This window comes from Podarcis raffonei, chromosome 6 (genome assembly GCF_027172205.1).
Source record: "Podarcis raffonei isolate rPodRaf1 chromosome 6, rPodRaf1.pri, whole genome shotgun sequence".
Classification (NCBI taxonomy): Eukaryota; Metazoa; Chordata; class Lepidosauria; order Squamata; family Lacertidae; genus Podarcis; species Podarcis raffonei.
Window position 1 is genome coordinate 52,545,907 of NC_070607.1, and position 13,456 is coordinate 52,559,362.

Here is a 13,456-nt window from a genome sequence, read left to right on the forward strand (position 1 = left end):
CGCTTTTAGCATACCCACGCGGCTGTTATAAACCGGTTTTCCTCGCAAACGTTATTAACAGGGAACCCACTTGCAAGTCTTTAAATAGGAAAACTACATATACAATTAAGAGCGAGATTAACTATTCGGTGCACTTGAACTACCAGCTATATAAAATCCTAAAAAAACCCAAACCTATTTTGGTAAATAAAATAATAATCCGCCGTCTTTTATTTCTGGGGATCGCGGCGTCAAATCTGGAGCATCTTCTCTCCTCCCCGCCCCCGCCTCTCCCGATCTCTGTGCTGACTAGTCAGCTAATTACACGTTGCTCTCTCAGAAGACCAATAGCCTTGCGCCCTCCCATTTGCACCGTCCTCCTTTCCTGCTGTTTATCCCTCCGGGAAAATTCTGACGTTTCCTTCCCTGCGCCGCTTTTTGTGCTACCATTTCCAGCCATTAGAGGGCGCCTTAGAGACTGTGCTGCGGGCTCTAAAAGCCCGGGAAGACGGTCGCTTAGCAACCGCCGCCGGTTCCTAAACAAACCTGACACGCGGCGAGAGGGAACCCGCGATCTGCTTTTGCTGCCGCCACTGGATCGCCCATCCTCTGGAGCATGCCAACCACCAGGGACCCCTTTCCATTCCCACACTATGAAAATGAAGAGACCTGCACGGGCAACAACAGATGTACCCAGGTAAGAGGGCTATTAAGAATGCCCTCACCCACTTAAAAACATTTTTAAATGCACCCCTTTACATTTGTATTAACAAAGTGCCTAAAGTCATCCTCATCGGAGGACTCATGCTATTGAACCTCTTTGGCATTAATGCAACTCTTGCTTCTACCTGACCTCATTGCTCTACGGTCAGGTGAGAAATGTTATTTGATTGTATTTTTTTAATCCTGCTTTTCAGACAAATATTGCCACCTAAAGAAGCTCAGGTCTATTGTTTGTTTCATTTCTCAGCAGCTTTCAGAAGAAAAAGTCTCAAAACAGTTTGACAATAAAATACAGCACGTATAAACTATTTAAAAGCAGAGAGGAAAAAACACTAGCAGAGAAGTCTGAACCTGGCAACTAACAGATTTTATTGCTTTGGTTTTTTTGTAAATTGCTTTGAGGTTTTTTACGGTCAAGCAGTGTACTAATTTTATGTAACAAACAAATAAATAAAAACTGACGAAGATGGTGGCAGGCATCTCTCCCTAGCAACAGCATTCCATAGACAAGAACACAATGGAAAAAGGCCTTTTGTTGTGTTTGAATTATTTTTAAAGAGACACAAGACTCAGGCTTACAAACAAAACAACAACAAAAAAGGGGGGGGAGATACACAATAGTTTCAAACCAGGCATTTATACACACATTTGGGCCAGGCCATTCTTCGCTTGTGGTGTTTTTCACAGAAATGCAAAGGAAGGATGCAAAAAGAGCCCATTTATGCTGAAGTTCAACCAAACTATTAACCTGGATTAAAAGGGTTTTGAATGGGAGGAATGTTATAGTCCTGCTTAACTTTCACTGGGTAGAGGAAACTTCTTATAAAAAATAAAGATTGATAAAAAGGAAACTGAGAGGGAAAGCCAAAGCAGGAGGGTTAGATATCTTCAGAACACTTGGGAATGGGGGAGGAAGGGTTATCCAAAACTACAGTAATAGAAGCTGAGCTACTACTTATACTGCAGATCAGGAAAGACGTCACAAAATCCAAAATAAGGCCAGAGTGATTAGCAAATGAGAACAAAACAAAACAAAAAAAGACAAATTTTGGCAAAACAAATGCAGACAATGCAAAAGTAAGGCATTGAGGATCAAATCACCAAAACCATTAGGACTAACAATAATAAAATGCTTTCAATACACCATAATCTGGAAAGCAACTAGAGAAGACCCCCCCCCATTTAAAGATTTAACTGGCCCTTGGACCTCTCCTCAAGCCACTCCCCTCTCACGGGCCACCCCCTTACTTGGCTCCCTGAGCATTTTCCCGATTGCAGTTTGTCCTGGAACTCTGATAATGCCTCTTGCTTGCTTGTGTGCGCAAACCATCCTATTGTAGAAAGGTAAAATGTGCATATGTTGCTTTGCCTACTTTTGTCTCTGCCTCCAGCCACCATTGGCATATGGCCCTCAGAAGGTTGCAAAGAAGGGAATGTGTCCCTTGGGCTAAGAAAGAAGATTCCCTACTCCTGCCAAGGAGTATTTGTCCTGGTTTACTAGCCGCACTGGTGGGACGCGGGTGGCGCTGTGGGTAAAACCTCAGCACCTAGGACTTGCCGATCGTATGGTCGGTGGTTCGAATCCCCGCGGCGGGGTGAGCTCCCGTCGTTCGGTCCCAGCTCCTGCCCACCTAGCAGTTCGAAAGCACCCTTAAGTGCAAGTAGATAAATAGGTACCGCTTTATAGCGGGAAGGTAAACAGCGTTTCCGTGTGCTGCGCTGGTGCAGGCTCGCCAGAGCAGCTTCGTCACGCTGGCCACGTGACCCGGAAGTGTCTTCGGACAGTGCTGGCCCCTGGCCTCTTAAGCGAGACGGGCGCGCAACCCGAGTCGGTCACGACTGGCCCGCACAGGCAGGGGTACCTTTACTGGCCGCACTTAAAGCATCTTAAAAAGTAGAGACATCACCTTGCCAACAAAGGTCCGTATAGTAAAAGCTATGGTTTTCCCAGTAGTGATGTATGGAAGTGAGAGCTGGACCATAAAGAAGGCTGATTGCCAAAGAATTGATGCTTTTGAATTATGGTGCTGGAGGAGACTCTTGAGAGTCCCATGGACTGCAAGAAGATCAAACGCATCCATTCTTAAGGAAATCAGTCCTGAGTGCTCACTGGAAGGACAGATTGTGAAGCTGAGGCTCCAATACTTTGGCCACCTCATGAGAAGAGAAGACTCCCTGGAAAAGACCCTGATGTTGGGAAAGATGGAGGGCACAAGGAGAAGGGGACGACAGAGGACGAGATGGTTGGATAGTGTTCTTGAAGCTACCAACATGAGTTTGACCAAACTGCGGGAGGCAGTGGAAGACAGGAGTGCCTGGCGTGCTCTGGTCCATGGGGTCACGAAGAGTCAGACATGACTAAACAACAACAACACTGGCCACACTAAGCCAATCTTTGTCTTTGCGCAAAAATGCAGGCTCCCAGAGAGGAGCCTGCAGCCACTTTCTTCCTCCACACTCTTTATTTGCTGCAAAATAAAAAAGGGGGCTGGGAGAAGTGGCCCAATGACACAGGCAGCACTTTCCTTTTTCTCCACTGTCACTCACCAGGAAATCTATTTTCATGTGATCATAAATCTACCTCTCTGCACCCTCAGATTAGGATGCACATTACTGGTAGTCCTGGGAACATCTAAGAGAACCCATCTGACCCACCTATCCCACAAATCTACCTTAACCTCAGTTACGTTTGACCGGCTGGCTCCAGGTGTGAATCAGCCGTGACTTGTATGTTCCTGGTCAGATTGACTGGAGGGCACATCAACATAAGGAAGCAGCTATTTAAACTGGCTTTTGAGTGCCTGGTGGCACTTTGGAAGACAGAAGGCAATACTGGAAGATGTTGTCACAATGCAGTAACCTCAGATAAGAATGCACATTATCAATACATTCCTTTTCCAAGCAAGATAAAGGACCACATCCATTCCCTTTCAACAACTTGGGTGAGGGAGCCCAGAGAAGCTCCCTACCCCATACATTATACTCTTTCCAATAATGGAAGAAAGTGTAAGTACCTTGCAAGGAAGATTGTGGGAATAGAGAGAATACCAAATTTTATCAAAGGATGGTTCTAAAATCTCAAAGTGCCACAATATATTTTGGGACTGCTGAAGCCACTAATTTTACACAAACGCACTTTATGAAAAAGTACTTTTAAGAGTAACTTGGGAGACTCTAGACGACAAGACTACTATTCTCTACAAATAAATGTAGCCTCAGCAATATATAAGTGCTCCTCGCTTAAAACACTTCTCGCCTTTCTCTTTAAAGCAGAGACTGCTTCCTGGTGGCCTGCACACAGCAGCAAATCCACAGCACGTGGTCCATCTGCTGCAGCCTGTTGCCATGCCAAGGCTGTCTTGCCAGGCTTTGCTCACTCCTTTTGAGGAAGAACAGTGGCTCAGTGGTAGAGATTCTACTCTGATTGATTGACTGGTTTTCTATACCACTTAATATATTAAAAATATTTCTACCGCTTAGTATATTAAAATATATCTAAGCGGTGTACAAAGGATGGCTGGCTAGCATCCACTGCCACAGCTGTGTCCCCTTCAGCTGCATTCTCCACCCCAGTTCCAGGTACAGTAAGTTTGTTGAGTTTCCCAGGGTGTCTAGAGGATGGAAAAAGCCTCCCCAGTTGTTCCTTCACCCTCTTGCTCTGTCCTACTCCTCCAGCCGCTTTGCATGCAGAGGGTCCCAGGTTTAATTTCCAGACAGAGACACAGACCTCTGCCTAAAACACTGAAGACCCTCTGCCAGTCCATGTAGGCAATGCTAAGCTAAATGGACGGAGGGTCTAATTTAATATAATGTAGCTTCCTGTGTTCCCGTCTCAGAGTATAGAAGAGAAATGATGTGAGGTGAAAGAACTCATGATGCTGCCTCTTCCGACAATGAGCTGTCCTCTGCTCTGAAAATATGAGAACCAGCAGGTTGGGAGTGTGTTCGTTGATAGGAGGAAGGTCATTTTAGCTACAGTTCAGAAGACAACAACACATTTTTAACCTCATGTAAATCATCCCATGGACCCTAATCTAGCACAGGCAGCAGTGTCAGGCATATCAATTTTAGCTTTATAGATATGATTTTATACACTTAGCTTACTCACAGCCATGTTCCCTCTTGCACAAAGCTTTACGAATGAGCATGGGTTACTGTTCACCCAGAAAAAATACTGATAATGAGCGCTAAACTGCACCAACTGTTACCCAAAATTTGCTGATGGCTGAAGATTAGCAAATGTGGCATCAGTTCCCCAGAACACAGACACAGCATCCATACCAAGAACTTGTGGAAAACAGAAATGTCTAAAACAGCGTAGGGCCTGGGTCCTAAAGGCAGTGGGAGAAAGGGGTAAAAGCAGCACCCAATATACCACCTCTTCTACAGCAGCTTCTATATGCACTTAACAAGAGCTCCAAATGCACATCCCGACTACTTTAGTTGCTCACTGGGTAACTATGAGAAAGGGGCATAAGCGGAAGTGTGACTTTAGAATTTGAACAATTATACTACTGTACTCAATGAGGCAAAATGCCTCATTTTGGTTTCAGATTGGTCATTCTGAAATAGCACTGGCACAGGGTTGGCCCACCTCACAAGTAACTTGGCTGGCAGGGTCCATCTCCTCAGACTGAACAAGTTTGCAATCACTCCTTTAAGTCTCTTATACTTCTCATTGATCCAGAAAACTCCATACTGTATTCCTACCCATCTTGCACAGCAACGAGACCCCTGGAATCGACTACATGGGACACCTACGCTAGCAAGCATCAGAAGAGAAATTTGGTATACAGAACCTGAGGTAAAAATATTCATCTGATGCTACCATCCTTTGCTTGTGTTGCAAGGCTCTTTTGCTGCTTGTGTTGCAAGGCTCTTTTGCTCTGCCCTCAATCGAAATAAGTTGGCTTTAATACACTGTCAGGTTTGCTTTTAAATGGGCTACACTTTGACCCCTCAACACCTGTAGTTGCACTGTGTACTTAAAGCAGACTTATAAAAACATCAATACTGATTTCCCCATCCCTTCTTAAACTCATGGCTAGGTTTCCAAAGACAGTCTCGATTTTAACCTCAGTGCTCTGTACAATCACCACGAAGATCTGCTTAAAGACAAGAGCAAGGTAGTTCTCCATAAGGAGACCCTATTTGATGACCATGGGTAAGTGGAATTCATTGTTCTTGTAGAATTCAGCAAACAGCATGACTCTCCACAGAATTTGCATGAGCCAAAGGTGCAACATGTGTAGCTATGAGGCAGGTTGTTTCTGTACTTTACTGAAAACATTTCTTCATCTATGCGCAGATGAGACACACCAATCTCCTGCCACAGTATACAACACAAAAACAATGCAGGAAGTGCTTCTGCTTTGGCTTGTATTGCATGGGTATCCCATCTTATCCATCTGCACTTGCAATAATAGGCAAGTGCAGACAATGCTGAAGCAAGCAACTTTGCACTGCACACTGGAAACCCAAGCCAGTGAATATTACCTTGGCAAAATATGGGTCTCTACTTACTTATCACTCTCTATTGTCTTAGGGTGCTTCTCAGTGAGAGCACGCCTACAGATCTTAAATCACTTTAATGCTTACAGATACAAAACAAAATCCATACTCCAATGCACAGAATATGGGAGTGATGCCCTGGAATTTATTACTTTCTTACATGTTAACACATGTTCTCACTCTTGTTTTTGAGACAACTGAAGGGTTTAGAGCCTGTGAAGGAACGCACAGCATCTCTGATTCAGCATCCTACTTCCAAGGGTATATCTGTGAGACATTGGGTCAACCCAGTAAGAGAGTCAATCCACAACATTGAAGGAGCTATCGGTAAGCACAAGTTGTAGACATTCATTTTACCTCTCCTAAAGAATTACCCTGAATCCCCGCAACGGGGTGAGCTCCCGTTGCTCGGTCCCTGCTCCTGCCAACCTAGCAGTTCGAAAGCACGTCAAAGTGCAAGTAGATAAATAGGTACCGCTCCAGGCGGTAAGATAAATGGCGTTTCCGTGCATTGCTCTGGTTCGCCAGGAGCGGCTTAGTCATGCTGGCCACATGACCCAGAAGCTGTACGCCGGCTCCCTCGGCCAATAAAGCAACCCCAGAGTCGGTCACGACTGGACCTAATGGTCAGGGGTCCCTTTACCTTTAAAGAGTAAGAACATAAATCCATAGTGACCAGCTCATGTTCAGCAAATCTAACTCCTACCTAGATACCCTACTGTCCCAGGTCCTTTTTAATTATTTTGAATATCAAGCTTTTTTTATTTACATTATCTAATCATATTCTTCAACCTATCCCTGTGTTAAAAACTAATTCATTCAGAGTAGATATACTTTTAAAATTAGGGCGATGAAAGCTCCTCTACGTTTATATTCTGCTTGAGAAACCACTGAAATGAATGGTGTGGATCACACTTTAAACTAGACTGGAGAAAAGTCTTCAAAAACATTGTTGGCCACTAATTGATAAGAAATTTAGAGCTAAGCAGAACACGTGTAGGTTTTGTGCATTCATTTAGATCTCCATTTTTTTCTGTTATGCTGCTTAACATCATCTGGAAACTTTTGAATTGATGGTTTTCAATTTACCACAAGAAATTAAGAGCTTCCTCTTAAACTGATGTGTGGTACTATTTAGAGCTCTGATTGGAAAATTTCTCAGTGTATGGAATACTCAGAAAGTTGACTGTGACTTTTGTCTTTTCAGAGTCTCATCACACTGCAGCCACTAACAGTGGATACTCACGCAAAGAGAATGGTGGGATCTTCTACCACTAAGAGTTTTGCATGGCCATGATGCTGCTTCTGTCCTTTCAGTCTGTGTTTACGTGTACCTGAGTTAAGTCTTCAATGTTTGCTTTCATTTTAGGATCCTTGATTAAACCACCCAGCTTCACTGAATTCTAGTAGCAGCACATCTATACTGTTCCCCAGTACTGTACTTGAGAGGAATAAACTGCTTCTTGCCTATGAGCAAAGTCCAAGTTATCAGGCCAAGTAAATCCAGAGATTTTGGTTAGGAATTGAATCAGTTAATCTGAAATGAAGTCCTAAAAGGATAGCATTTAGAAACTATTACTTTAGGCAGGCAGTACACTCTCACAATGAAAGATGCAAAGGTTAAACTGCTGTAAAAGCCATTTCTCTACTAATCCAGGCGGCTGGCTAGTTTCACTATGTTTTAAAAAGGTACTGCCCATATGGACAGGAATCCCCATCTTTATTACTAGTGAGTCTTGGCTGTGCAAACAAGCCCAGGGGCTGAACCCTTACAGAATTAAAGCCAATAGTATTTTTCAAGAAAAAATACACTCAAATGAGAACATGCCAATTATTTCCCAATTTAGCCTAGCAAGCAATCTTCATAAGTATGTCTTCCTCCTCTCGACTCCAAAAGCACATGAAAATGCTGACAGGTAGAAGGAATTGTAGATTCCCTTTGTCATTTTGAGAACTTAAATTTTGAGTCATAGGGGAGGCCTGCTTTCTGTAATTTTAACCACCAGAGGCCATTTTAATTGTTACTGTATTATCAGCCTCCACATGGTGGCAATAATTTGAGCAGCAGCCCTATAAGACACGGGCACAGCTTGGGAAACATTGCACGGCTCCACAGAAGGAACCACGCAACATGCAAGCATCATGAACTCTTTGAACAGAGCCTGCAAGTGTCCGTTTATAGCACAAGGAAGAGGCTTATGGCACCTTAAGGACTTAACAAAGAGCTTTCTTGGACTACAACCCATCTCACCATCAGTCCATTAGATGGAATGAAGTCGGGGGGGTGGGGGAAGCATGCCAGAATTAATTGTTCCAAGTTGTTTTCGCACCGCGCATTCCATTAGCATTTATTGGGAAGGCCTTTTTAAGAAAGCCAGCGGCCTTGTGCGAGGGACGGGGATGGAGAGCGGGAGGCGTTGTCGCAGCAAAGGAAGACGCCTGAGGCAGGAACAAAGGAGCGGTCGAGCCGGATCAGAATCGCTCCGATACACATTGGCCAGGAGGAGGGGGAAGGGAACCCCCCCCCCCGCAGCCTCCAGCCTCGTCTATCTGATCAGTTCATCACCTCCGGCTTAAAACGGCCGCCCGCTCGCTTCACCTGCTTCACTGCACAGCGCCCGAGGGCTTCGCAGGGAGAAGGGTTCTTCTCATCTCAGGCCTGGGGAGGCGGCAACATCCCGGCCCGATCAAATAAGATCAACGTGTAAATGAGGGAAAGAAGTGCCGTAGCGCAGGGGCTCCACACGCGCGCCACTCAACCCACGCACACGCCTCACGCAGCGCACGTACCTCCTAGCATCCCCACACATACCTTCCACGCCCCACCACAGCCCCCCCCACTCGCTCTGCCCCTGGCTACTCTCTGAAGAACCGGCTCGCGCCCCGCCTCCGGCTTTTATACCCCTGCCCCGTTGCATGATGGGAACCGCGCAGATCGCATTCTCGCGGTCCCTGCTGAGTGCCCCGCCTCTTTCGAGTCACCCTCAACTATCAAGAGAGGGGCGGGGTTTGTGGATTCGCAGACCCTGTTCGTTTATAGGTTTCCCTGTGGAAGTATCCCCAACCCCGGAGATTCCGGGGTGCAAGTGGGGAAGTTTCCTGAAGGAAATCGGGGTGATATTCAGAATTGTGGCGTAATCTGTGGCTGGGCAGCGGCTTGTGTTCCCTCCCAGCCCCCAAAACAGCAGTAAAACTTGGAAGCGCTCGTGCTGCTTAAAGAATGATTCCCCCCCCCCTCTTCGCCAGCTGCTGTCACCACCGAGGGCAAAACAACTGACCTTTATGGGAATAAAGTTATGGTAGACAAGCTAGTCAGCCGCAGATTCGCTGCCCTGCATTTTTACTGAAGACTCGGGGGGCAAACTTTAGAAATCTTTTTCTTCGTCCGTTGCCATGGTACCGAGAGGAAAGCCATGGTCTGAGTTATCCTTGCATCCCAAACCAGCTTGTGATTCGTCTCCCATACAACGCACTGTTAGCCAAGAACAAATCTTGGCTATGGGCCATGGTTTGTCTGGAGCAAGAAAGCCCTATTTTATTTCCAAGCACACACACACACTCTTGTTCACTTAGCCATTGTTTGCCTTAGCTGCAAGAACTGGGCTTGCTTTCACTATTACAAGAGATACAAACATAATCAGAACAAAAGTCTCTTTATGTTATATAAAATTGGTTTCCTAGTAAATTCTAATAATAAATGTACTTGGGCTTGTGGCTGAAGTCTCTGTAATAACAGTAAAATATATTAGAAGCTACAGCTGTTTTCATATCCATTCCTGCAGAATATCACTTTCCAATTATCCACAACGGGAAATGGAAAAAGACCCACTGCATAAAGAGCTGAGGGGCTGTAAGTGAACACTTAAATGGCATGTAGTGCAATATTTCATTTGCTATAACTAGAGTTACAATTCTAACTATACTCACTCTACTAAATTTAGCAGCCCTGGTTTAGTATTATATTCCAAAACTCCGAAAAGATATTCCATATCCTCCTCTTGAAATCTGCCTCTGGGAATGCTAAAACTTTCCAGAACAAATTTTGAGGGCACACAAAGGGCTGTCAGAAGGGCAAAGAAAGGTAGAGTCCATTCTGATCGTGCATGGACATCTTTAGATACAACTCATAGAATTTTGCAATGCAGTGCTAACTTTTCAATGGAAGGGCAGATGGAATAACACCAAAATAAAGAACATAAACAGATGGCCTCCAATGGTGAACTGAGGATGGTTTATTTGCCCAATATATTTCTAGCTTGTTGACTTTCTCAGAGGCAGCTTTTATGCTTGTAAAAGCAAACAAACCAGAAGATCAAAAATATGTGCTACCACCATCACGAATGCACATTTGAGGTCTCTTCTCAATATTCCTGCATTATTTTAGTAAAAAAAAGTTTAGAAATAGTTTTAAGGTAGTACACATTTAATTGCCTAACACCCTTTACATACCCACCTTCTCTTGCTAACAATTAGTTCCAGCTTATGTCCTGCCCTTTCAATGTGTGGTTGTGTGTGAAGTTGACATTCCACTCCATACAAGAAATCAGGAGTATAAAGTCAAGCAATAAAAGCTTTTCAAGAGTAATAGAATGGCTCACACAATGATCTTGGTCCACTCTCCCAGCCTGAACTACATTGCAGGGTTCTTGTGGAGAACATGCTTGCCATACTGAGCTCATAGAGGAAGGCTAGAATAAAGATTTGATAAAAGAGATACATAGTAGTTCATACTGATTTTACAAGTAACCACACTATACAACATGAATGACACTATAGCTTAAGCCATAATACAACTGTTAGTCTTTAAGGTGTTAAAGACTATTTAACTAGATAGAATTCAGTATGTTGAGCTATAAAAACCAAGAGATTTTTTTTTAAAGTACAGACATATTTAGGGATGCTCTCACTGCTATATCAATTCATGCTCCCTTGAAGTGAACATGTCTTGAATTTCTTGAAGATTTTTTTCATGAGTAAAGATTCCAATACGCTTTCCTGATATATTGGTTGAAAACTGAACTGAAAATACGGATGCAGCTGAACAGGCTAGTGCACTGTGAATAAAACAGAAAAACACCATCTATTCCCATTTTTATATAATTTTATATTTACTTTTCCAGCAGTTCACTAAACACATGCCTACAGTATAATTGTGCACATAACCTTCTCACACAGTGGCAAAGCATGCCAATTTCCCCTTGCCAATTCCCCAAAGAGATTTGGGGAAGCTTTAACCCTCCAGATGTTGCTGAACTACAACTCTTATTATCCCTGGTCATTGCCCATGTTTGCTGGGTTTGATGGGAGTTGCAGTTCAGCCAGGTGTGCCAACACCTAGGGGTGGAGGAGTCTTCACCCCCCTCAATATTTGCTGGCAGGGCCCCCTTGATGTTGGGAAGTTTGAGGAAGCAGGCTGCAACACTGTCCAATGGCTAGCTCCTCCTGAGTACACGAGAGGAAGCCATGCTGCTCTGGGCTCCCCACTCAGCCTCCTCCCAACAATGTGACGTCACAGATATACATTGTGCATGTGACATCACACACACATGACACATCAGACACAAGATGGCTCCTCCAAGTTCAGCAACATTTGGAGGGCCAAATGATTCCAACACCTGCCTTACAGATTCTGCACCTCTTTAAGCAGGCTTACTGGATAGGTGGCTCTTCAATTTATATTTCCCTTTCTTGCATTTTTATGCAACGAAAATTAGAATCAAAGCAGTATGCTAGGAAGACTATTTTTCCTGTAACTTTAACTGCTTGGAAACTCACACAATATTGACAACTCAACAGCACTTTCTGTTAGCAGATCAAAATGATTTTGTACATAGCATGGCTTTGTTCATAAAGTATCACACTTTGTTACTAGGGATAAATTTTGAAAGAGTACCAAAACTTTACATTTTCTTAAGAGCACCAAACAGATCTATTACAGTTATGCTTTCTTCCTTATAAAAACATTTCCAAAACCACAACCCATGGCATCATGACTCCTTTGGCATGGTTTCTCTCAAGTTGGACACACGAAATATATTGGGAAACGTAAATTCTAATGTAATATTAAACTACATTTTTTTACATGTCATAAATTATTATATAGCGCCATTAGTATAAAAATACTGTTTTCTAAAAGCCTGACAAGCTGAATGCTGTGTTCAATTCCTACACTTCATGTCCTCTCAGAAGGAAAGAATAGAAGTAAAGGAAGACAGGATATTTCAGATTTGTCCCTGGCACATTTATGGAACACTCCCACCAACAGCAGTCTTTGCTTCTTAGTTAGATTTTTGGTTGGTGTTGTGATTTACACATCCCCAGAACATGTACGCATTAACTAAACTTGTTGTTATGGGTTCTCAATCTCTTGTAAAGTTACTTACATTCCTTGGAAAAAACAGAACTAGAAAGCAAATGATCATCTTTACAAGGACTTAAGGCCCAAATCTTTCCTCCAGTCACTAGATAAATATAGGTATTTGGCTTACATAGCAGAAATTAGAATATTGATTAGCAGGCAAAGAAAAAACTTGCCTTATTTGCAGCACTGCATCCTAAACTGCAGCAGAAATGTTTGGATAATAGTACTGTTTTATCAATTGGTAGATACAATTTATACACGGGTGGCACTGTGGTCTAAACCACTGAGCCTCTTGGGCTTGCCGATCAGAAGGTCAGCGGTTCGAATCCCCGCAACGGGGTGAGCTCCCGTTGCTCGGTCCCAGCTCCTGCCAACCTAGCAGTTTGAGAGCACGCCGTAAGTGCAAGTAGATAAATAGGTACTGCTCCGGCGGGAAGGTAAACGGTGTTTCCGTGCGCTGCTCTGGTTTCGATGTTCCGTTGTGCAGAAGCAGCTTAGTCATGCTGGCCACATGACCTGGAAAAACTGTCTGCGGACAAATGCCAGCTCCTTCAGCCTGTAAAGCGAGATGAGCACCGCAACTGGACTTAACTGTCAGGGGTCCTTTACCTTTTTTAGATACAATTTTATTTGTTCTGTATTGCATTGAGTCTGTGCTTTTATACTTATTTTGAAGTTGAAAAAATCTTAATTTTAGTATCAGAAAACCACTCTCAAATCAAATACCACTCTAAACAGGAATTGAACATTATGTGAGCACTAAACTTGGTTTTTGCTTTCTCAGTTCCCTGGAACATGCAGCTGGTAGAATTTATTCATATTCCTTCAGTTCCCACCCATGAAAATAAGAAATAAAATGTCAAGAGGCTATTAGATACAAAG

At 43.6% G+C, this 13,456-nt stretch overlaps 2 protein-coding genes and 1 non-coding gene across 4 annotated transcripts in view; 1 reads left to right on the forward strand and 2 right to left on the reverse strand.

The window, feature by feature from the left end:
• Positions 1–9,078, reverse strand: part of ELAPOR1 (endosome-lysosome associated apoptosis and autophagy regulator 1) — a 64,086-nt gene extending 55,008 nt beyond the window's left edge. Inside the window, exon 1 of the mRNA XM_053392875.1 lies at positions 8,780–9,078. The gene's annotated coding sequence lies outside the window, so the exon portion shown is untranslated. The remainder of the gene's footprint in view (positions 1–8,779) is intronic.
• CFAP276 (cilia and flagella associated protein 276) lies at positions 460–7,614 on the forward strand. Of its 2 annotated transcripts, none has more exons than XM_053392882.1 (5): positions 460–676; positions 5,390–5,506; positions 5,751–5,866; positions 6,407–6,540; positions 7,421–7,614. In XM_053392882.1, the coding sequence occupies exons 1-5, from the start codon at positions 596–598 to the stop codon at positions 7,489–7,491; spliced, it is 519 nt and encodes a 172-aa protein (XP_053248857.1). In that variant the 5' UTR covers positions 460–595; the 3' UTR covers positions 7,492–7,614. The 2 variants fall into 2 exon arrangements, with proteins under 2 accessions (XP_053248857.1, XP_053248858.1); XM_053392883.1 differs by lacking the exon at positions 460–676 and adding an exon at positions 3,595–3,708.
• LOC128416766 (small Cajal body-specific RNA 2) lies at positions 8,681–9,085 on the reverse strand. Its single transcript, XR_008331288.1, has one exon. It is a non-coding gene; the product is annotated as a small Cajal body-specific RNA 2 (non-coding RNA).
• Between the last annotated feature and the right edge of the window lie 4,371 nt (positions 9,086–13,456).